The sequence below is a fragment of the Theropithecus gelada genome, chromosome 14 (genome assembly GCF_003255815.1).
Source record: "Theropithecus gelada isolate Dixy chromosome 14, Tgel_1.0, whole genome shotgun sequence".
In the NCBI taxonomy this organism is placed as follows: Eukaryota; Metazoa; Chordata; class Mammalia; order Primates; family Cercopithecidae; genus Theropithecus; species Theropithecus gelada.
Window position 1 is genome coordinate 42628795 of NC_037682.1, and position 24115 is coordinate 42652909.

The 24115-nt window shown below is 35.8% G+C and overlaps 1 protein-coding gene across 4 annotated transcripts in view; it reads right to left on the minus strand.

The window, feature by feature from the left end:
• The window catches only part of GAS2 (growth arrest specific 2), a 142439-nt gene that overhangs the window by 32353 nt on the left and 85971 nt on the right, over nt 1–24115 (minus strand). The window contains exons 8-10 of one of the 4 annotated variants that reach the window (XR_003115694.1): nt 18457–18504; nt 17844–17875; nt 13909–13936 (exon numbers count right to left, since the gene is read on the minus strand). The exons of 2 other annotated variants lie outside the window; for them this stretch is intronic. Coding sequence is in view for 1 of the 2 variants with exons in the window: in XM_025357734.1 (XP_025213519.1) it covers nt 13928–13936 (9 nt within the window). In the remaining variant the exon portion in view is untranslated. The remainder of the gene's footprint in view (nt 1–13908; nt 13937–17843; nt 17876–18456; nt 18505–24115) is intronic. One more of the 4 variants, XM_025357734.1, reaches the window with a different exon arrangement.

Below are 24115 nucleotides of genomic sequence, written 5' to 3' on the forward strand. Positions count from 1 at the left end.
AACTGAGTCTGTGGGGACTTCGAGTCATCAAACCACCCTGGAATTTTATGATGAAGAAACAATCTTTTATCTTCTTTAAGTAACTGCTGCTTGATTGTTTTCTGTTACTGTTGTTTAAGTAACTACTGCTTGATTGTTTCTGTAAGATTGTTTCTGTAAGACAATCTTACAATCTTTTTTTGAGACAGAGTCTTGCTGTGTTGCCCAGAGAGACAGTGGTAGGTCTCAGTCACATATGATCCAAGGTGGTTCTGCTCTGTTGCCCAGGCTGGAGTGCAGTGGCACGATTTTGGCTTACTGCAGTTTCTGCCTCCCGGGTTCAAGCAATTCTCCTGCCTCAGGCTTCTGAATAGCTGGGACTATAAGCATGTGCCACCACATCTGGTTAATTTTTGTATTTTTAGTAGAGACAGGGTTTCTCCATGTTGGCCAGGATGGTCTCGATCTCCTGACCTCGTGATCTGCCCGCCTCAGCCTCCTAAAGTGCTGGGATTACAGGCATGAGCCACGTCCGGCCCTCACAGCCAATCTTAACCCTAGCTAGTGAAATTACTTTTCTACTTTTCAGAGTTCCCTGACTTCCCAAAATCCTGTATTATGTCTAAACAGTACCTGTTTGTTTTAGCTCAATTCATTTGACAAATAATTATTAAGCAACTCATATATACCACGCAATGTACTAGAAAGTACACTGCACTGGGAAGAGAGTAACAATCAACTCCAAGTCAACCCTTAAAGTCAAAAGCAGTAAAGAACGGAAGAAAACACAGCAAAGATTATGGCATCATGAATGTCATGAAAGAAAATTACAGGGTGCTTGGGATCATTATCCCTCAACAGGGAGACCTAATCTAACAGTGGCCTAATTTTGGGAGGAAGGTTGGTTAGTTGTAGGACAGGACACTGGGAGTAACCACTAAAAAAAATTGAAATGAGATGTTAGACAATGGATAGAGAAGGGAGGTACATCCCAGAAAGAGATACTTTAATTCTTTTTTTGTTGTTGTTTTTTGAGACGGAGTTTCGCTCTTTGTTGCCCAGGCTGAGTGCAGTGGCACGATATTGGCTTACAGCAACCTCTGCCTCCCGGGTTCAAGCAATTTTCCTGTCTCAGCCTCCCGAGTAGCTGGGATTACAGGCCCATGCCACCACACCTGGCTAATTTATATATTTTTAGTAGAGACAGGGTTTCACCATGTTGGCCAGACTGGTCTAGATCTCCTGACCTCAAGTGATGTGCTCACCTCAGTCTCCCAAAGTGCTGGGATTACAGGCATGAGCCACCGTGCCCAGCTGAGGTACTGTATTTCAAAAGGCCCTTGAACAAGACACAACACACTGTGTTGAAGAAAGAGAAGACCAATATGGCTACACAACAAACAAGAACTCAGACATAGGTGTAGAGGTGGGCACCATCGCCACATTTTCACTCTATTCTCTATTGTCTCCCCATCATTTCCAAAACTAGGGAGATGGGCACAAAATGAGGGCAATTACTAGGGATCATGAAGAAAAAAATGTCAAGAACAATTTTTCAGAATTTTTTTGTGGGTGGAGAGATAGAATTTAAACCCACACAACACAATCAAAGTATTCCCTGATTCTATTTTTTTCCTTTATTTTATCCCCCCCCAAAAAAACACTGAAGTGAAAAAAAAACCTTAATGGGGTCATTGTTTTGCCCTAGTTTATATAAGAATGAACAGACCAAACTAAAATATGCAAGTCATCCCTTTCAACAGAACACTTCTTGTTCCCCTCTGTTTCCATTCCTTCTCATTTACAAAAATAAATAAATATATTCCTCTTCAACAGAGCTGCCTTCTCAGAATTCTGTTTCCTACATAAAGAAATAGTAATGCATTTCACAGAACAAATGCACACATACACAGTTTCAACATTCTTCATGGCACTTGGAAAAGCCTATTAACAGGATTAAATAAGCCATAGAGGACACTAGAGGGCATGTGACCCTTTTAAATCTGCTATGATTTCTACCCACAGACTAACAATTAAGTATTACATTTGTAAGTGTGCATTTCCTAAAAAGTCTGCTACACTGCTCCTCAAATAAGCCAGCCTTTGCACTTGCTCTTCCTGTTACCTCTGAACTGCTTTTCCTGCTCTTCACAAGCCTGGCTCCTTCTCATCATTTACATCTCACTTCAAATATCACTTCCTTGGAGAGGCCATCTCTTCAAGCTTTACCCAAAGTAACCCCTCCTGAGCGCTATTATTCTACATTGAATCAAATGTTTCCTTTCAACTCAAGGTTTAATCTTATTAGAACTCAAAATTACCTGTATATTTGCTCACTGAGAAAGAATCTGTCTCCACCAGAAAATATACTTAACGGCAGGGACCTTGTCTCATTCATCACTCTATTCCCAGGAGCTAGACAATAATTGATGGAATATCAGCTGAATGAATAATCAGCCCTCTAAAAATGAGTAGCATTATAATTCGCATCATAGATGAGTCACAGAGATTTTAAATAACTTGATCAAGGTTATGTAGCAAGTGGACGACAGAATCATTTCACCTCAGAAACTCTTTTAAGCTAGAAAGACTTCTTTTCAACTAAATTTTTTTCTAGGGGAGGAGTTATTTGTTTTAAGAAATCACTATTTTCAAAATTGTAGTTTCTTCTTCACCTTTTCCCTCTATTCCATGAATAGCCAATCAAGTCTACCCTCAAAATACCACTAACATTGCCTGTCATTTTCCCATTCTACCATTTTTGTGAACGCGCATAGCATATGAACAACTGAAATAGCCTCCTAACTGGCAGAATTGCCTTTGGTTTCTTTCTGATCCACCTATAATTGTACATACAAATCTCTGTCAGATTAATTGGGTTAAATTTCAATTTACCATGCTATTGCTCAGTATCTCCAATTGCTGTGTAATGCCTTCAGGTTAAAATACCAAAATTTTGACTTTATCAAGGCCCTCCAACAATTGCCCCCAACCTACCTTTCTCACATTATTCCCTGCTGGAATTCTCTACCTAATCTCCAGTCAAACTAATTGTGCTCATTGTTCGAAGAGACCTTGAGTTCTTCCTATTCCTCTGCCATGCTTACCCTTTAAAATGGCGCTCTCAAATTAAAATCCCAAATACTTCTCAGGACACTGGTGAATTTATACCTTCTCTTTGAAAGCTTTCCAGATAAATCTATATCATATTGATCCTACTTGTTACAATTCATCAGTGTCTAGAACAATATCCAGCTCATTATAAGTACTCAGCACAATTTTGTTGAATGAATATGTACTCTAAATAATGCTGCTTCGTGGAACTTTTCATTTTGTCTTATTTTATTTGTGTAATTAACTCTTGAGTCTTTCTTAAACTGGATCGTCGAGGTCTGAAGCCATGGCTTCTATCCAGTTCCTTATATACAAGAGGTAACACCTGTTGTCTGACAGATTATTCCACATGCATCAACAAAGGGAGCCAAATGACACAGAGTATTGTTCATAAACTTGTACTCTTTAATTTGTTGTATGGCTTAGGATTTAACAACAACTACAGTACACATAAAACAACTAACTCTACAAATCTTAGAGAGATCACTTGAGATTCACAAGTAAGCCTCTCCTTTTCCTTCAGCTAATGTTTTCCATATAGGAAGTTTTCGTGCATTGTGAAAGCAAATTATCAATCTGAGCCACCTCTTCTTGGAATCCTAGATGCACTCTCTTTTAACTTTTCTGATCCTCATAAAATGGTAATTCAACGGTTATGACATGCCAACGACAGAAGATGCCAAGCTGAGAGGCCAATTTAGAAACTAATATATAACACTGCCCACACACTTCAGGTCAGCATACACAAAAGATACACTAACCAATGTTACATTTTCTTGGGGCTAAGTGAATCTCATCATTTAATAAATGCCATGGAAATTCAGAGGGAAGTATGAATTAAAGAAGCCTGGAACTTTTGAGAAAGATATTATCTGAAACTCTCTTCAACAATAGCACAACAATTATTGAGTCCAGGTATATGTCAGCATGTTCTATATGATTCCCACCTCCTATAAACGTGTGATATATAACTTAATTTTCATAGCTTTATATATAATTTTAAGAGAACGGTAAATAGATGATAAATAGATGATATTGACAACTTGCTCTTTAATCACTTGGACACTGATTTAACCCAATCACAAAAAAAGTCTTGCACAATCACTCTGGCGAAAGCTGCCACAACTACTGCCTTCCATATTATCCTGTTCTATTTTCTTTCTTATTAGTAGATAAGATGAACTTCCTTATTTAATGATCTATGTTAGGGGTCAGCAAACTATATGGCTTATAGAACAAACCTGGCCCATACTCTATTTTTGTAAGTACAGTGTTATTGGAACACAGACACGCAAATTCATTGCTAAAACAATAGAGGTAAGTAGTTGTAACAGAAACCATACACCCCACAAAGCCTAAAATAGTTATATCTGGCCCCCTTGGTCTATGTATTTATTTCTGTCTTCCCACTCCCAGAACATAAAAACAAGACTGTTTTGTTCACTGCTCAATTCACGACACCAGTTCCAGGCACATAGTAGGTAATTACTCTCTGCTACTGACAATCAACAGGCATAATAGGAGGTAAATAAATTGTGTTAACATGTACCCAAAGTTCTTAACTCAGCCATATATCTGAAATCAATGCTTTCTGGGTATATTTGCAATGAACTCACGTAAAGAAATTTGTAAATGGCCAAAGAATGCTCCAGAAAGGATCTTGGCCCAAGGAACAGTTTTAATATAATGTCTTGGTCTCTATGAAAGGTTTACTGTGGGCAGAGCCCTATATTTTTTATAGTTCTTCTATGCTAAATGAGGCATGTACTAAATCATGAGGCAGACCTAGAACTGAGAATCTGAATAACATCTGGAGAATAAGAGCTTAGGGTAACAAATTTCTAAAAACTTGCTGTTAGGAGCACCAGTCTATGCTTTTTATTAATTTACTTGACTCTTGTCAGTTGATATTACCTGTTTTTTTAAATAACAATAAAAAAGAAACTCACTACAGCGGTAAAATGTTAAAATACTATTTCCCATCACTCTCTTTTAGTTTCTGTGCGTAGCCCCCAATTTTATTCTACATAAAATTCTCACCGAAGAAACCACACATTAACAAGCAGAAATTCTAATATTTTGAAACCCAGTCAATTCCTCTATGCCAGGCGGCATATGTATCAGAATAAGCCAAAATCAACGTGTTGCTTTTCTGTTATTGTTTGCAAGACAAAGATGAACTTAACGGTGTTTCCATTTTAAATAACCAAAACACCAAGATAGAAAGCCTCACCCAGCAGATAATAATATACATATCTGGAATTTCATGAGATAGGTCCCCAGACTGAGCTGCCACTCTCTTGACCTACACATTCTCCAAGCCAAAACGGTGGGATGCTATTCCTCCAACTTTATACCATTTCAATTCATTATCTGCATTACAGCCTGCATGATTTAAAATGCAGTATACTCATGTTTCTCCTTGTCTAAAAATTATTCAGAATTTCCTTATTGACTTTAGGAGAAAGCCAAAGCTTTCATCATACAGGTAGCTCTCCATGAGCTGGCTCTGTGTGTCTGCCTGGCATCATGTCTCCCTTGCTACACCAGCCCCTCACTGCCCACTCCTCCTCTTGTTCTCAAGGCTGCACTTCTACAGTTCTGATGAGGTCTCACTCTTTCTCTTCCCTTCATTCCTCCTCTGTTACTTCTGGGCCTTTTTGTATGCTGTTTCCTTTCTTTCTGATTCTGATTGAAACACTTTCACTTTTACTTTGTTTAGCCAACATGTGCTTATTCTTTGAGTCTCATCTCAGACGTTACTTTCTGCAAATACCCTTTCTTGACTCTTGACGTCCACATTAACAGCAAAAGAAATGTATTGCATGAAAGATTCATGAAAGGAAAATCTCTACCTTAAGTTTGATGTTAAATTGGTATCTCCTCAAACAGAATCTCAGTTCTTAAAGTCAACATACCAAATACTGCCTTTAGTACTTGCCCATGCAATTCAGTTTGGGTCTCCCAATATTCAAGCGCTTTGCTACCAAAAAAATCTAGGAGTTGTTACTTTAAGAAAATGCCTTGTTTAAAACATCATACTAACTACATTTCCATGAAACATATGTCTTGTTTTGAAAGCCTTCACTTTAAGAAAATCAGAAAGAGATCATGTTTGAAGATAAGTCATTTGTAGTAGCTCTAACACCTAGTAATTTGAGACAGTTCTGGGTTATTTTAGAGAAATACTTGTAACAGTAAATAAATTTGGAGATCATTGAACATAAAATTGCACAAAAGGCTGGGCGCAGTGGCTCATGCCTGTAATCCCTGGACTTTGGGAGGCTGAAGAGGGCCAATCACCTGAGGTCAGGAGATCAAGACCAGCCTGACCAATACGGTGAAACCCCATCTCTACTAAAAATACAAAAATTAGCCGGGTGTGGTGGCATGCTCCTGTAATCCCAGCTACTTGGGAGGCTGAGACAGAATTGCTTGAACCCAGGAGGCAGAGATTGCAGTGAGCTGAGATTGCACCGTTGCACTCCAGTCTGGGCAACAAGAGCAACACTCTATTTCAAAATAAAATAAAATAAAAGTGCACATAAAATAAAAATGGAGCTCTTATGTATTTAATTGGGAATGTCTAGGAAGCACATGCCAGTTGGGAAGCACATTACATACATCAGTGCCTCCCTCACTAGCCTCTGGTTATGTGAAAATTGCTGGAATCTAAATGCTTAAAATGGTCTTTGCCACTTTTTTTTATAACCTGCTGTGGAAGGGGGGTCAGGAAGGAGATCATGTTGAAATGATGATCAAGTGAAAGAAACTGATCTGAGAAATGCAAACAAAAACAAGTAGAAAGGGTAATCTTGCTTCAGAGAGAAAATATTTCATAGCAAATAAGCCCCAAGGAGAGTGCCAATTCCAGCCTTGTACAGATCTGGCAAGACTTGATGGTGTTCTAAAGAGGAGAGATTAAGATTGAGGTGTGACATTGGACATAAAGAGCAAAGATGACTGGAGCATAAGTTCCATCCTTGGAAAAGTGCTTGAAATTAGGCAGGGAAAACCGGGCCCAGATGTGAGTAATGAGACTCAGGAATGAAGATATCTTGGCAAGCCTCCTTGCCAAAAGTCAGAAGGGCCAGAGGACTGAAGTTATTCTGGGGAATACTGGGAAAATGAACCGCGACCACAGACAGAAGGCTGCAGCCTCTAGGAGGAGGAAGAACTAAGAAGTTGGCACTACGTAGCCTCTGCTGGCCTCCAGGTGTTTCAGCCCTAGGTGCCAAGGTATGAGAAAGCCTGAACCTCTTAGCATTCTCCTGGAACTTCCTGAGTTCAAGAGTGGAAGGAGAGATGACCCTGGAAGGGGTTATACACACTAAAGCTCCCTCTCTTTATTCTAGGACTGAAAAAGAGCCCACTGGGGTAGCTCAGCTCCAAATTATTTCTTTGGGCAATGCAGAGTGTGAGAAATGTAGGAAGCATGCTTTGCTCTTGATTTTATTGCATTTAAACTTTAAGTAGGATAATGCCAATGCTGTCATTCGATACTTGCATTTAGAAAGAAAAACAAATCAAAATGGGGATGCTACTGCCAAAACTTAGCAAATTATCCTCCCTCCTTATACTCATCTCTGGGAAAAGATGGAAGGCAGAGGAAAGGAAAGAAGAGAACTCTGCATGATTTTTAGCCCCTCCAAATGGAGACCTGAACATCCTTCAAAAAATTATCACGCAAACTCCATTACAAACCTCCAGAATAAAATCCATGATGCCTACGGAAATCATACTAACTTTAGCGATATTTTTTTGAAATTTATTCTAAAATAAGAATTATTCCTAGGGTTTTTAGAAAATACCACCTCGTCTATATAGTCCAATACACACACCCCTTTAAAAGATACTGATGAAAAGTAAAAAACAAAAAACAATAATTTTATAAGACACAAGAACAGCAGCAATTTCAGTAGTGAAAATAACAGAGGTACTCATATTATTTGAAGAAAACCTGTCAGCCAACATCTTCCTCTTGAACCAAGTGACACCTGAATAGTGAAAGGGGGAAACTTAACACCAGCCAGCAAGAGGGGTTCAATCGACTTTGGTGACGAATGGGGGTCAGGGCTGTCATGGTCAGATTAGCTCCACAGACTTAGGTTTCATGTTCATTTACAAGTAACTTGCTTCATAAGTCTATACAATGCCTTTCAACAGCTCCAAGAAAAGTCATGTCTGGTGTTTCTGTCACAGAACTGAGTTATACTTGCATCTTGTATGACACATTTGCAGGTCTGTTGAAGGAATTTTAGAAGTAGATTTTCAGAAACTCACATCTGGTCTTTGTCAATTATTAATGGGGATAAGAAATTAAATTATATTGAACTGTCAAAATAACTAGTGGTATATGACCGATATTTACATTATTAAGCATTATCTTTACAAGGAAACAGAACCTACAAAGAAATCACATCCTCAAGATTTCTAACAGTTCTTTCAAATAGCACACCCTCATGTATGTGATGAATGAATGACAAAGTAAATGATGGACAAGGAAATACATTTAACCGTGCTCTTTTAGAAATCTAAACATTCTCATAATGTAGTTTCAATATACATTCATCTAGTTTGAAGTAGAATTTATAACACAGGGTTTCTCTTATAACTATTATAACAGACAAGACTTTCTCAAGTAAGCTGTGCTTTCTAGATATAATAATTAATATTTAAAAACTAAAAATGAGCCAGTTTTCCCATGTGCAATGCAACCTCAGTACATCAAAATCAAGTCCCATTCCATTTCCATCCTCTCTAACTTTCATCATACTGAAGTGTTAAAACATGACTGATACATCTGGAAGTTTGGTATGGTGTCAGGAGCAAAAATGTGGTAGAGGTCCATGAGGTTCCTTTTGCATTAAACTACAAATAGGAGTAGAAATGAGACATTCTGAAATTATATAGTGTTTCATTTTTTATTCTATAAGTGTATTGTTTCAAACATTTGAAAGCAAAGACCAAGATGATATTGCATACAGAAGCTAAAACCCAGATTTATACAAACAATTTTTAACAGGAAGCTCAACATTCCTGGAGCATAAGAATTTTACTAAGAAAATGACAAATATTATATTACTAGGTTACTGTCTTCTAACTACCCACAATAAATCTGAGATTGCCATTTTTAAAAAGTATCATGGGAAAAACAAAAGAAGAAAGTGTTTTAGTACCTCATGAAAAAAAGGTAAAATACGAACTTTTGAGTGCCCAACTTCCCTCATTTGACTAAAGGCCAAGGCACCACAGTGAAAGCAAAGTGGGGATTTGCCCATTAATTATCTAAGTAATTACCTTAAATGTCTGCTTTGCTTTGGCTGTGGAGATATAGTCACAACCATGAAGACCCTACTGAAACAAGAAGATATTAAGTTCATAAAATGCTCTCCATCTTCAATGAAGAAAGGTACATGAACGCCACCTAAAAATGCAAATTGTGATCTTTTGTGACAAAACTAAAGAAAAGCTTTTTGAAACCAACGAGAATAACTATTTCTATATTTTTCATATCTTGTAGTGAAGTTTCATTACATAGTAATCCATATTAAACAATATGTGAGACATATATACTCTGAGAATCACCGGCTACATTGACTGTTGGCAGTTTGAAATATATATGTTAGAATTATCTTTCTTCTGGGGTTTTAGTCTCCTGTTCCAAAATAAAAGATACCTGTAAGGAAATATTTTTTGCTTAAGATGACAGATATCAAGTCTGTGTCTCAATTCTACAAGAGAAACATATCAGACTCTAGAGAATGTCTAATAAAGTCCTAGAGAAAATTGTTAAGTAAATGAAATGTTTAATTTCAATATAAAACTTTCTACTTTGGGGAAATATCCTACTATATTGTTCTGAGTTCCCTCTCACCTCACTCGTGTTGACCCCTTGCTTCCTGTCTAGGCCCTACCACTGTATTATGAAAGTAATGAACCTACCATTGCTATTTATTTATTTATTTAAACTTCAGTTAAGTTCAGGGTAGCTGTGTAGAAAGTGCAGGTTTGTTACATAAGTATACATGTGCCATGGTATTTTGCTGCACCTATCAAGCTGCCACCTAGGTTTTAAGCTCTGCATGCATTAGCTATTTGTTCTGATGCTCTTCCTCACCTCACCTCCCCTACTCCCACAGGCCCCAGTATGTGTTGTTCCCCTGCCCTTGTCCACATGTTCTCATTGTTCAACTCCTACTTATGAGTGAGAACATGTGGTGTTTGGTTTTCTGTTCCTGTGTTAGTTTGCTGAGGATGATGGCTTCCAGTTTCATCCATGTTCCTGCAAAGGATATAACCTCATTCCTTTTTATGGTTGCATAATATTCCATGCCTACAATTTGTTTCAATGGCAAAAACTGCAATTACTCTTGCACCAACCTAATATTTACCCTCAGAAAGTTATATGACACAGGAGGCACTCTTTTCTACTCTACCACTTTCTTTTGTTGTAATTAAAAATGCTATTTAAGTAGCATCTTAAGCTCACAATTAGAAAGATTAACTCAAAATTAGAGATTCCAAACTCACAAGGAGACAGTTTATCTGAAAGGTAATTTGTTGAAAGGCTTTCAATAGGAATCAAAGGATATGTTTCAGATTTTCTGACTAAGCATCAGGATAACAAAGTTAAGTCATCTTTGGGAAAACTGTTTCCCCTCCCATGATTAGATAGTATTATGGCTGTAATTTTTAAAATTTACTATTTAAGGCTACTTTCCCTTTTGTCTTTAGAATATTTCATCTTCACTTTTCCTCTAGTTAATATATGTATACACGTTATCTATCAGATCTATGAATGCTGTACATGAGGGAAGAGACTGTTCATGTCGCTGTTGCCAAGCTGTCAATTAAATTTCAGGTTCATCTGGAATTCTTTCAGTACTTATTGGTGGATTTATTTTTGTTACAAGATGTTGGGGAAATACAGGAGATAAATAAGCTCTTCAAGGTTGGACATGTTATTCCTTGCTGTGCTCCTTAGAATGCATGCCCCTACCTGCTTGTCATGTTGGCTGTAGGTTGTTAGAGAAATAGTAGGAGGTATGAAGGTGTTTTGTAAACATCAACATAGGAGAGGAGTTTTGTGATACATATCTTGTGGTTCTAAGTGCCTCCCTGGGCAATGCTAAAGCCCACCTTAGGTTAAGTCCTACCACGTGGACAGACAATGTGATGTGAATAAAATTGTGTGCCATATGAGTTTCCATACTTTTTCTATTAACTCTGGACCTCATTAGGAACATAAAGAGTTCCTTAAGATCTTAGCATGATTACCAAAATAGAGTCCGGGACTGAGTAACATTAGCATGCATAACACAGTGGTAGATGAAGACAAATTAATGTGTTACTTTGTCTGCATGTTACAGTTCTGGAATGAAATTCTTAGAGATCTTATGCCTAATGCAAAAGTTAGAAGACAAATTTGAAATAAGACCTGCCCTTTATCTGCCTTTAAATGAGATCTTCGAAAGACTATTCAATCGTCTCTGCATTCCCCTATAGTCTATGAAGCTAGATTTTAGGAAAAATATGATAAATGAACTATGTTGAGAGTGAAAGTTAGAGACTGTGAACCAAGGTATCTGTTTCTGAGAAAGGGAACTAATAAAACGTTGGATAGGTTGGTTTAGCAACAAAAACGAAAGGTCAGGAAGCCCATTACAAGGTGAAGTCTCAAATAATTTGTTCCCATGGAGTTTGTAGTCCCTTAAAACTTGCTAGAGATAAGGCAGTTTCCCATAATTGGCGAGAGTGTTTGAAGGGCAAGGTGTGAGTGTGGGGCTGGGAGATTAGAAGCTGGCATGAAAAGCTGGTGTGTAAAAGAGATAGTGATGTAAAAGAAAGCTACAACTGGGAGATGAATAACACCTTGATGTAGTGATTTCTAATTGCTGGTGTTTGTTTAAAGAAAGAGACAAAATGCCATTAAATAACTTGCCAGGGTTTTTGTTGTCATTTTGCTTTGTTGTTGTTTTAATAACATCTGGAATTTCTTTATAAAGAAAATTGAATAATATATCTTTAGGACAATATGTAACCCAAATTTTCACACACTGCTCCTCCCAAAACCTACCTAAAGAGCTCCTTAAGATCTTATTCTGCTTCTAACAAGATGGCAGACTATATCATGAAACACTGTACACTGAGCCTTCAAATGAAAATGTTAATACACCGTTTCAGTGAACTAAAAGTTGCATGTGAATCAGTAAACCTCTTGCAATGGAAAGACTAGCTGTTTAGATGAAGGAGGTGCCTGCTGGGTCCAGGATCAAGATTATGTGTTTTTATTGAGGAGGTGAAATTCAAAATGTCAAGTATTAAAGGGAAATGCAAGGCAAGCTCTAAAATGACCAATCATGTAGAAACTTAACTCACTAAGTTTATGAAAAAGATAGCACTAAATGAGTCCTAATTTATCATAGTGAATCTTGTAACAGCAGCATTTCTACCACGCTTGACTATGTTCAACACAAACTCAAAATGGCCACACATGCAAAGCATATTTCTTAATGAATCTAGCTACATCCTACTTATGCAACTTGAGCCCATGGGAGAACTATAGACAATTTATATGACAGTTATTTCACAGGATTTTTTCTTTGGCAACTAGAAGACATCAATTATTCAATAACAAAACGCATTGTGCACAATTATTTCATTTCTTTCCCCTTTGCAAAAAAATCATTCACATATCAGTATAGAACATATAAGCCAAGAAATATTCTTGTCAGAATGTCTACAAAAAGATAAAAGAAAAATCTTACAAACATTGCGAGTAGACATTACTATGTGTTGTTTACTTTGTAATTTAAGGAAAACAATGCCAAAATCAAAAACACAGTGAGCAACTATTTTCACTTACATAAAGTTTAAAAAAAAAAAAAACTTCAAAAGGAAATTTTATTTGTGAAGTTTAAATCATATAAAATTTAGATACAAAATTTTCATAATATAATTAAACCTGGATCAATCACTTACTAACAGGATTACTTTAGGAAAATTACTAAATTTCTGTTAGCTGCAATTTCCTCATCCGTAAGTTTTATAAATTAGCAATCACACTAATTTTTGTCATAGAGTACTAATGAAGCTAAATTGAGATAATGTATAAAATGAAAGTACTTTACAAACAATATAAAAGAAAGATATCTGTACTGCTATCAAGAAACAAGACAAAAACAGTTAAGAAAAAATGTTACGTAAAAATTACTTGACGCTTAATTTTAGGAAACTTGTTTTCAAAGCATTAGTTGCTATGCCAAAGTTTTCAGTTTGTACTTGGTCATATATTTAGTTTAGACCCTTTAATAAAAGTAAACAATGATACAAAATGCAAATTCATCTCTACGCTATACCATAGCATGCTCAGAAAATCCTTCCATGCCTAATGAAATTAAGAGGATTTAATCTTGACTGACCAAAGGCCATAAATATAAGTTTATAATTGTAGTAAATTGTAAATGTTCCTTAGTTTCTTCATTCCTAGAATAAATTTTTGTTTCTGGAAGACTTTTCAAGTAAAGAAAAGAAAATCAACAACTATACTGAACTATACTGAACTACTGAACTATTCTTGTTGGGTTTTCTAGTTTATGTTGTTGTTGTTATTGAGGCTGTTTTGTAAGATTCTGTTTCCTGGGTGCTTTTTTTGTTTTGTTTTGTTTCATTTTTTTGACTCTAGAATAGGGATTGGCTGTTAAATTCCTTGTTTTGCCAAAGCACAAAGGCAAAGGAATAAGCAAACTAGGAGCCATGCATCGAGTATAGGTAAATTACTACTGGATTTTAAAGTTGAGCAGTAATACTTACAAAATGACATGCCAAATGTCTATATGGTCTGAAATGGAATGAATAGCATATAATTAAAACTGGGGGCTCTGACATCAGATACATTAAATTCAAATAAAGGCTTTGACGTTTACTGACTGTGTAATCTCTGACACGCAATTAACTCTCTAACACTTAATTTCCTTATTGTTACTATTAGGATAACAACAGTGCCTACCTCAAAGAGTTGTGAGAGTTGGAAAAAAAAAAAATTCAAGGAAAGTACTTAGACATCAGATACACAGAAAGTATTTGGTAAGTGTTAAATAGTATATGATACAGTTTAGATATTTGTCTCCCACCCATGTCTCATGCTGAAATGTAATCCCCAATGTTAAAGCCAGGACCCTGGGAGGTGTTTGGATGATGGGGGCAGATACCTCATGAATGGCTTGGACCATCCCTTTGATGATAAGTGAGTTATCGCTGAGTTCACAGAAGATTTGGTCATTTAAAAGTGTGTAGCACCTCCCCTCCCACTCTCTCGTGTTCCTACTTTCACCGTGTGAAGTGCCTGCTCCCTCTTTTTCTTCCACCATGAGTAGAAACTTTCTGAGGCCTCCTACGAAGCAGATGCTGCTTTCTGTACAACCTGCGGAACCATGAGCCAATTAAATCTATATTCTTTATAATTACTCAGTCTCAGGTCTCTCTCTCTCTCTCTCTCTCTCTCTCTCTCTCTCTCTCTCTCTCTCCCCTCCTTCCTTCCTTTCTTTCCTTTCTTTCGTCTCTCTCTGTCGCCCAGGCTGGAATGCAGTGGTGCGATCTCGGCTTACTGCAAGCTCTGCCTCCCGGGTTCACTCCATTCTCCTGCCTCAGTCTCCCAAATAGCTGGGACTATGGGTGCCCACTACCATGCCTGGCTAATTTTTTGTATTTTTAGTAGAGACAGGGTTTCACAGTGTTAGCCAGGATGGTCTCGATTTCCTGACCTTATGATCTGCCCGCCTCATCCTCCCAAAGTGCTTGGATTACAGGCGTGAGCCACTGCCCCCAGTCAATCTCAGGTATTTCTTTATAGCAATGAAATAATGGCCTAATGCAGTAAATGTATATATAAATATAGGATAAAAAGGTGGATTTTTCCACAACATTTTTAAGTTGGGATTTCAATTTCAGTTGTAGAAAAATCAACCTGAGATCCCTGTTAAAATCAGTTAAAATGCCAAATCATTGGACCAATTCAACTCTCTACTATATTGTTGCTTTTCACTATACACACATGTATTTCTGTATTTTTTTGTGTGTGTATGGAGGTGTGTGTCTATCTGTATAATATATACATACACTATATATATACACATATATATACACACACACATCACTAGGTATAAAATACACATATATGGAACAAATTTATCTAAATGGCAGGAAGGCCATAGCAATGTAGAAATCCGAATGCAGATTATAGAAGCTGTGCAGTTTTTTCAATGAAGTCATTTGACTTTTCAATGCTTCCTTTAGTTTATATAATTTTGATTTGTGGCCAATGAAAAAGCAATTGTACATTGATTCTAGATACAGCATAACGGCAAAAGAAAATTATTCAAACTAAAGTAAGGTGGCATGTGTATAGTACAACTTAAAACCATAGTAAACCTTGCTAACTGAGTTGGAGATGAGTAAGAATGCTTATCAGGCCAAGTGAAAGTAGACACTATTGAAAAATCTACTCATTGCTAAATGGCCAATAGTGGTAAGTTTTTAATGAAGAATAATTTTTGGTTTTCAGCTTCTATTTATTTAATGTTTTTCACATTTAATATGTCAGTGGAAGAAGAAATGAGTTATCTAACTTAATTTAGAATATAGAAAACTGCCCAGATGTATTATTAGTTGGTGTAAAAGTAATTGTGGTTTTTGCCATTACTTTTAACTATTGTAATAAATACCAAATTTCATTGTCTTTCTTGCTTTTTGAAAAAAATGGATGTAGTTTCAGGGTGCAATTCTTGACAAAGTTTGTTTTGAATTTTTAAGATTTTTTTTTAAAGGTTTTCAACCTGAAAGGGTAACTCTCAGAAAAAAAAATTACCTGAATTATTTACAGCAATGGTTAGTTACTTAAACTGCATTTATCTAAAACATATGCCTTTCTTAGACACTATAGGTTAAGAGTATTTATCAATATCTGCAAAGTCCTTTGAGATACATTTTACCAAAGTGTCGTCAATGGATGATAAAACAAATGAAAGTGTCTTTAGTGAAGCAAAAACATAAAAGAATTAAAAGCTAAAAGCATTTGAACATATTTAAAATACTATTACTTGCATTTCCTGAATTAGTGTTTAGTTTTGAGGCAGTTGGGAAAACTGAGTTTGGAAATATTCATGTATTAATAGCACTCATATTTATCTTACTATGGCTTAGAGCACTATAAATGTCTGAGGTTTTATATACCTCAGAAGCAAACACACCCATATTTTCCCCCTAGAAACAAATCTAGGCATTAATATAATTTTAAAATTGTATTAATTGTTCTCATGCATTGCTAAATTAGATGATCTGTGTGTGTGTGTGTGTGTGTGTGTGTGTGTGTGTGTTTTAAGGAATTGTTGACTTTCAGCTGCTGAGTAATGGCTGCTTCTGCAGCGTTTCCACTAAGGATAAATGGAGGTTTTAACTTCCTTGCTAGTTGTTTAAAACTCCTTTACATTTTCACACAACAGCCCATTTTTCATCACTAGGAAAAATATGAAATTTGAACCATGCTACGTTTTACTCACAGTAAATCTGCATGTGTCATAAGAGCAAAAAGGAATGTAGTATCACTCACTATCATGGACCTTTCGTTAGAGCAAGTCCCAGAAGACATTGCCAAGTTCAGTTGCTATAGCAACCGAGCTCTGGTGCCTCTCTTGCTTGGTTTGTTTCAGAGAGTTGATTTTTACCACACAGGCATAATCCTGAAGAATTTTTATGCTAAGGAAGAAATTACACAGAGTCAATAACAATGTGTGTGATCTTTCTATTGATCGGTGATGATTTAATTTAAAAGTAGTACAAAGGAGGTTAACGCCATAACATTTCAAATCCCTTTGCTGACTTCCAATTAAATTATTCATTGTCTTTTCTTTAGGCCCCTCAAGTACTCATATTTCTTAATTAGAAAAGTACTCGTAAGCCACTGGAGGGTCAGTATGGAATTTCATATTATTTTACCCAACTGTGAAGTTCTGCTATGAAAATATCTTGAAATAATACCAATATACTTAAAAAAAAAACACTACAATTAGCAAGAGAAGACTCAACAAGACTATACGAGCAATATGGGAGAATTATCTTCTGATTTGTATTGAAAAGATATCAGGACGGATAACAATATGTCTTATTATAGAATGCTAGTTAATTTTGCCTATTAAGGAGATAGACCACATAAAGCATTTTATATAGTGTCCATCATACAGTAACAAAAATATTATCATACGTTTTATCCTGTCATAATATAGTCAGGCAAATATATTATATATCTTTACATTAGGCACTATTGATTATGCAATTGAATACCCTTTGGATACTGAATACTTTTAAAGTAAAAATGGTATAAAAATACTTTACTATGGTTAAGCATGAAATATATTATAAAATATATTATAAAAATATATTTCTACACAAAGTTATTTTATATGTAAATATAATTTAAAAGCCTATTTTTTCACTTACAATGACATCTTAAGCATTTCCTTCCAACAATACATAAAAGTCTTCAAAATGATCATTTTTAGCACCTAACTGCTAATGTTCTTTCATGATCAGACATGCAAATGATTTTGAGTTGTGTTGATTATTTTTAGAGGACTAACCTTTTGAATAATATATTTGCATTTAATGGACATGCCACAGGCAGCAGCTTAGAGAGGAATGTGTTGTAGGTTTGGCAAGTCAGGGCTTTGACTTTTATTTATTTTACTACTTACTTAAGAACTTCTCTAAGACTTTATTTTTTCACCTGTAACAAAAAGATAAAAACAATTTCCAAGCTGTATGGTTTAGAAAGAATCCTGTGATATAAATATAAACATAAAGCAGCTGGTAAAATGCCTGGAACAAATGATCCTTATTAAATTTTAGCTGTCTTTTCTTTAAAGGTTTTCCAGTCATGTCCTTGAAAATCATTTCCAAATGGAATCTGAAGGTAAAAATGAGTACAAATTAAATATTCCTTAATACCTTAAAAATATATGAGTTTTAATTGTGGCAAGATGTGGAAAACTTTCAATATAAATTCTATGTTACAAATTATTCCACTTGCTTCAGTTGACAGTCTTTCTCAAACTATGTTTTCATCACCTCCTAGCACAGGAAGATGATCTGGGGGGAAAGAAAGGTGGGAGGGAGACTATTTCTATGGTTAAATACATTTGGAAAACGCTGAACAATATATTTCCCTCTAAGAGCTTACAAATCACATTAGTATTTTGAACTGTCCAAGAAATTCCAGGTAAAGTGATCAATACTGTTTAGTGGTAAAGAGTATACATTTAGAAGTTAGGATGCCAGGGTTTAGTACCCACTTCCAATGCTTATTACCTTAGAACTTTGAGAAGTTACTCAACCTCAGTGTCTCAGTTTCCCCATCTGTAAAACGGAAATGGCAACAAAATTTTCCACACGAGTTTGGGAGGTTATAATGAGATATATCAAGTGTTCTGATTCAGGCTAACAAAGGCAATTATCAGTAAATAAGAGCAATTAAAGAAACCTGTTTCAACCCTTAACCATGTTAACTTTACAAATAATATTTTTGAACATCATCTGGAACTATTATTCTTGGGAACACACTCTGAACAACTCTAAAGTACAATATTAGGGTAGTGATAAATTGCAATTAAGTAAAAAAGTATTCATTACATTAGTGAGCAAACCAAGAAGCATAAAATGTCATCTGCCTCACAACATGTGACCCCACTGGCTGCTACTTTGTCAGAAATTTTTATTATCAGAACATTAGAGCAGCTTAGTTAAGTGTGAAGACCTTATCCCATAGATGTTCTATTCACCGGGGCTGTCTGCATCCATTTCATAAATTAGCACAGATAAGTTTATCATATTAGGTTATTTTCCTGTCACTAAAAACTGAGCCCTAAATGAATGGAACACCAAATGGTTAAAATTGTAATGATTAGTAGAGAAAAATCTGAGTATGTAGATCACTGATAGGGTCTGCAAAGATAAGGAAAGACAAGGCATATTATCCAGACAGTAAACATTTGCGTATTTCCAGGTACTAATCCTAAACAACATCAATTTCCAAAATGGAGAGAGAAAATAGTAAAGGAAGACAGCTTCATCTAACGAAAAGTATGCTACAAGTTCACAAAAATATGCAATAATTCTCTGTAGTCTAAATAATACCATGACTCAAAAAAACCTCCCCACCCTTTTCCGGAAGATAGGAAGCTCAGCAAAAGGACCATTTAAATGAGCAGACTGCTAATTAACCTGACAACTTTCAGAAGGCTTTTAATTTATTCTCAAATTTTTAACTGTATCTGGTTGCTGGTTTATCCTAAAGAGTTCATATTTTTTAAATGATCATCAGAAATTTGCAGAACAGAAAAAAAACACTCACTCATAATTCCATGTCCTTGACAAATAAAAACTATTTTCTATGTTTCCCGTTTTCTTTGTCTTTATGCTAATCATTTCTACACAAAGTTATTTTATATGTAAATATAATTTAAAAGCCTATTTTTTCACTTACAATGACATCTTAAGCATTTCCTTCCAACAATACATAAAAGTCTTCAAAATGATCATTTTTAGCACCTGACTGCTAATATTCTTTCATGATCAGAGATGCAAATGATTTTAAGTTGTGTTGTTGGTGCACTGAATCCCTTCCTATATATTGTTCTAAAGTGATTTTCAAACTTCAGGACACATATGAACCACCTGGAGGACTTATTAAAACACAGGTGGCTGGGCCCTGCCCTCAGAGTTTCTGATTTAGTAAGTCTTGGGTGAGCCCCAATGATTTGCATTTCTAACAAGTTTCCAGATGATGCTGATGCTGCTAATCTGTTTAAATTTTTTAAATGATCTGCTAATTTTTTAAATGAGCATCAGAAATTTGCAGAACAGAAAAAAATCACTCACTCATAATTCCATGTCCTTGACAAATAAAAACTATTTTCTATGTTTCCCGTTTTCTTTGTCTTTATGCTAATCATTTCTACACAAAGTTATTTTATATGTAAATATAATTTAAAAGCCTATTTTTTCACTTACAATGACATCTTAAGCATTTTAAAAATTACTGTTGGAAGAGGCTGAGTGCGGTGGCTCATGCCTGTAATCCCAGCACTTTGGGAGGCCAAGGCAGGAGGATCACTTGAGGCTAAGAATTCGAAACCAGGCCGGGCGCGGTGGCTCAAGCCTGTAATCCCAGCACTTTGGGAGGCCGAGACGGGCGGATCATGAGGTCAGGAGATCGAGACCATCCTGGCTAACCCGGTGAAACACCGTCTCTACTAAAAAATACAAAAAACTAGCCGGGCGAGGTGGCGGGCGCCTGTAGTCCCAGCTACTCGGGAGGCTGAGGCAGGAGAATGGCCTAAACCCGGGAGGCGGAGCTTGCAGTGAGCCGAGAGCACTGCACTCCAGCCTGGGCGGCAGAGCGAGACTCCGTCTAAAAAAAAAAAAAAAAAAAAAAAAAGAATTCGAACCAGCCTGGCCAACACAGTGAAATCCTATCTCTACTTAAAATACAAAAAAAAAGAAAAAGATTAGTTGGGTGTGGTGGCACACATCTGTAACTCCAGTGACTTGGGAGGTTGAGTCACAAGAATCACTTGAACCTGGGAAGTGGAGGTTGCAGTGAGCTGAGATCACAGCACTGCATTCCAACTTGGAGTACTTAGGTAGAACATAGCCATCAAATCGGAATTGATAAGTCAAATAACACAGACATTATTGCATCTAAGATATATTTCTGAAGTCCCTTTTTACAGGCTCATTCGGATTTGTATTGCCAGGTGACTTCTTGATACTTGAAGCCTATATAAATACCAACTGACTGAATAAACAAATGAACAAGAGAAAATTCTCTCCTCCCTGAAATCAAGACATTAGTCCCGAGATCCACTTATTTACATTTCAAAGATATGTATTATGATTGAACGGAAATAATCCAAATCTCTATTACTGCAGAAATCAGCAAGGTTTTATCATCGCTCTCCAAATTCAAAGTCCCTGAAAAATAACTGAAATATTTATATCTTGGAGGAGAGTACATTTGCATGCACACAATACAGATAAAAATTAGCTGCATTTGATAGTTCAAAAAAAAAAAACGTTGCTCTTTGGAAAGCACAGGGCAAAAATCTGGCTTTGACAAATTATTTTTCATAAGCTAGAAACAAAAAAAAATTCCCATTTGGCAATGGATTATTAGGATGTTTGCCTAAATCCTCAGAGGTTTTTTTTTGTACTAAAGGATTCTTAATATTTAGGCATGGATTAATCCTCACCTGTAAATGGAGAAATATGAACATAAACAAGTCTGTCTACAAAAGTACATCCACGCCTCTATTAATACATAAGTACACATTAGATAGCCATGTATGTGAAGTATCTATTCATACACTGGTTTCCAGAAATCCACAGACAAGACATATGCTTAGTAAAGATATTCTCTGCAGAAAATATCTTCCTGAGTCTTCCTTTGAAATTTGCGGGCATTCTTATTTTTTTCATTCATAGTTGTTATTACTGTATCTGTTTGAATGTATAGGGAAGATACATTCATATACATACATAATCATAAATTGACACATAAAGTAGTTATTGTCAATAAACCTTGTAAGGTGGTTAGCAATGGAATTGTTAACTCTGGCTTAGTTAAGCATCAGTCAAGAGTTAACTGTGTTAGGTACAGGCTTATCAAAAGACCATGATTTTCTTTTCTTTTCTTTGTTTCTTTTTTTGAGACGGAGTTTTGCTCTTGTTGTCCAGGCTGGAGTGTAATGGCATGATCTTGGCTCACCACAACCTCCACCTCCAGGCTTCAAGCGATTCTCCTGCCTCAGCCTTCCAAGTAGCTGGAATTACAGGTATGCCCCACCAAGCCCGGCTAATTTTATATTTTTAATAGAAACGGGGTTTCTCCATGTTGGTCAGGCTGGTCTTAAACTCCTGACCTCAGGTGATCCACCCGCCTCGGCCTCCCAAAGTGCTGGGACTACAGGCGTGAGCCACCGTACCCAGCATATCTATGACTTTCTAAGGAATAATTCTTACTGAGTTAGTGTTCTGATAATTGTTTTATCTTTAAGTAAAAGTAAACAGTTTCATTAGCCTTAAGTGACTCTGAATTGTTGTTTGCATTTGGCATGTTCATTATGACCACATGAATACACTGCTGCTCTCAGGGTGAACAGCCAACTAGGGGACAAATGTTAAGACACAATGTATATGTCATCATATGTATATTTTATAGAATAATATACATAAATACTGCCAGTAAATATGACCATATTAGGCAGCCTCTAAAAAGATGTGACAAAGTTTAAAATATGCCCATGTGAAAAATGCAAATTTAAGAAATGCAAGAACTGCAGTGAAGACACTATGAGGCAGTTGTTCACCTAGTATGTGTGAGAATTTGACTATAGGCACTTACTACTTAATCCAGGTGTTCAAGGAAATACAGGTAAAACATTAGCAGTGACAACCATATGATCATTTGAAAACCAATTCAATACCTATGAGATTTTTTGAGTAGTAACTGCCAGTTTCTTACAATGAGTTGGAGCAGAATGACAATCCTTACCACAAATTGAAAGTACTAGCATATGTATATGCACATCAAGGAGATATTTTTAGTTTCTCTAGTTAACACAGAGGAGGAAATAGGGAAAAATATGCAATTCAAGGCACATGTGACCTGCCTATGAAATTTTAATTTTTAAGCCTCCACGGATAACCAGACACATAGAGAGAAGCCTTTTTTGAATCACGTTACTCCTTCAGGGTGGAAATGAACTCATGACAAGCCAAAGGATAAGTATTTCAATCAACATATGTTCAAAAATGTTTTCTTTTTTTTGACAAATAGTTTTGGTTTGTAATTTAGGCAGTGATAGAAATTTATCTTTATTAAAAATTAAATTTTTAAAAAATTTCATTTTAGAGGGAAATGTTATAAAAATAGTAAAATTGTATGTGGATAGTACAAAAATCAAGAGAATAAATGATTAAAGTTCGTTAATACACTATTCTAAAACATGTCATAATAGCATGATGCCATAACTTGCTGGGCTAATCAGTGAATAACCACATCACAGTTAACTCTTATTGCAGGTTCACCTGGAACATTCGAAGTAAGAAACTGAGTGTGCACAACATGTTCTTATGTATCAGTTGCTATTAAATTAATATCCCTAAGAAATTTGATACAATTTTTTTCAGTACAGCAAATCTCAATTTCTCTATAAATAATGCATGAATAGATTTAAAATCAAAAGATAAATATTTCTTGAAAAGAGAAATGGAACAATGAAAAACCTGTCTTATATAGTAAGGACTATAAAAACATGTTATTCATAAACGTGGACATTAAAATCTTTGACGAATGACTAAATTTGCATGTGAAAGCTCAGATGCAAATAAACATATGTAATATATATATTTTGACTGAAGATAATAGGTTACGTTGGAGGGAGCAGTATATAATTTATTAATCATTTGTTTTAGTAACACTTTTATTGCAAAAAGGAGTAACTGTTTAAACAAATGACTCTCTATGTTTTGATTCTAAGCTCTGGAGCCTAATATTCTAAAGGAGACTGATTATCAATTGAGAAAGGTCAACCTGGTAAAATTTAAACACATCTGTGGCAATTCTAGATCACTATTATTTAACGTACTAAGTGACAGCAGGCAGTTTGACTTAACAAAATATGTATGCTATCTTTGCAATAAAGAAGAAAAAAACAATAAGCAACCCAGACAACTGCCTTTCCTAGTGAGGCCATCTACCCAGATCTCATACCCCTAATAAGAACACATTGTTATATCATTTTTGCTGCTATTCCAAAGCAGAACAGCAATTATTTCCTGGAAAATTAAGAACTATATTAGTAAACACTAATCTAAAATTAGATTAAAATTCAAAATCATTAACATTATATTTTAAGGCTAAAATTATGATTAAACTTTCTTTTTTCAACTACATGTTGCAGAGTCT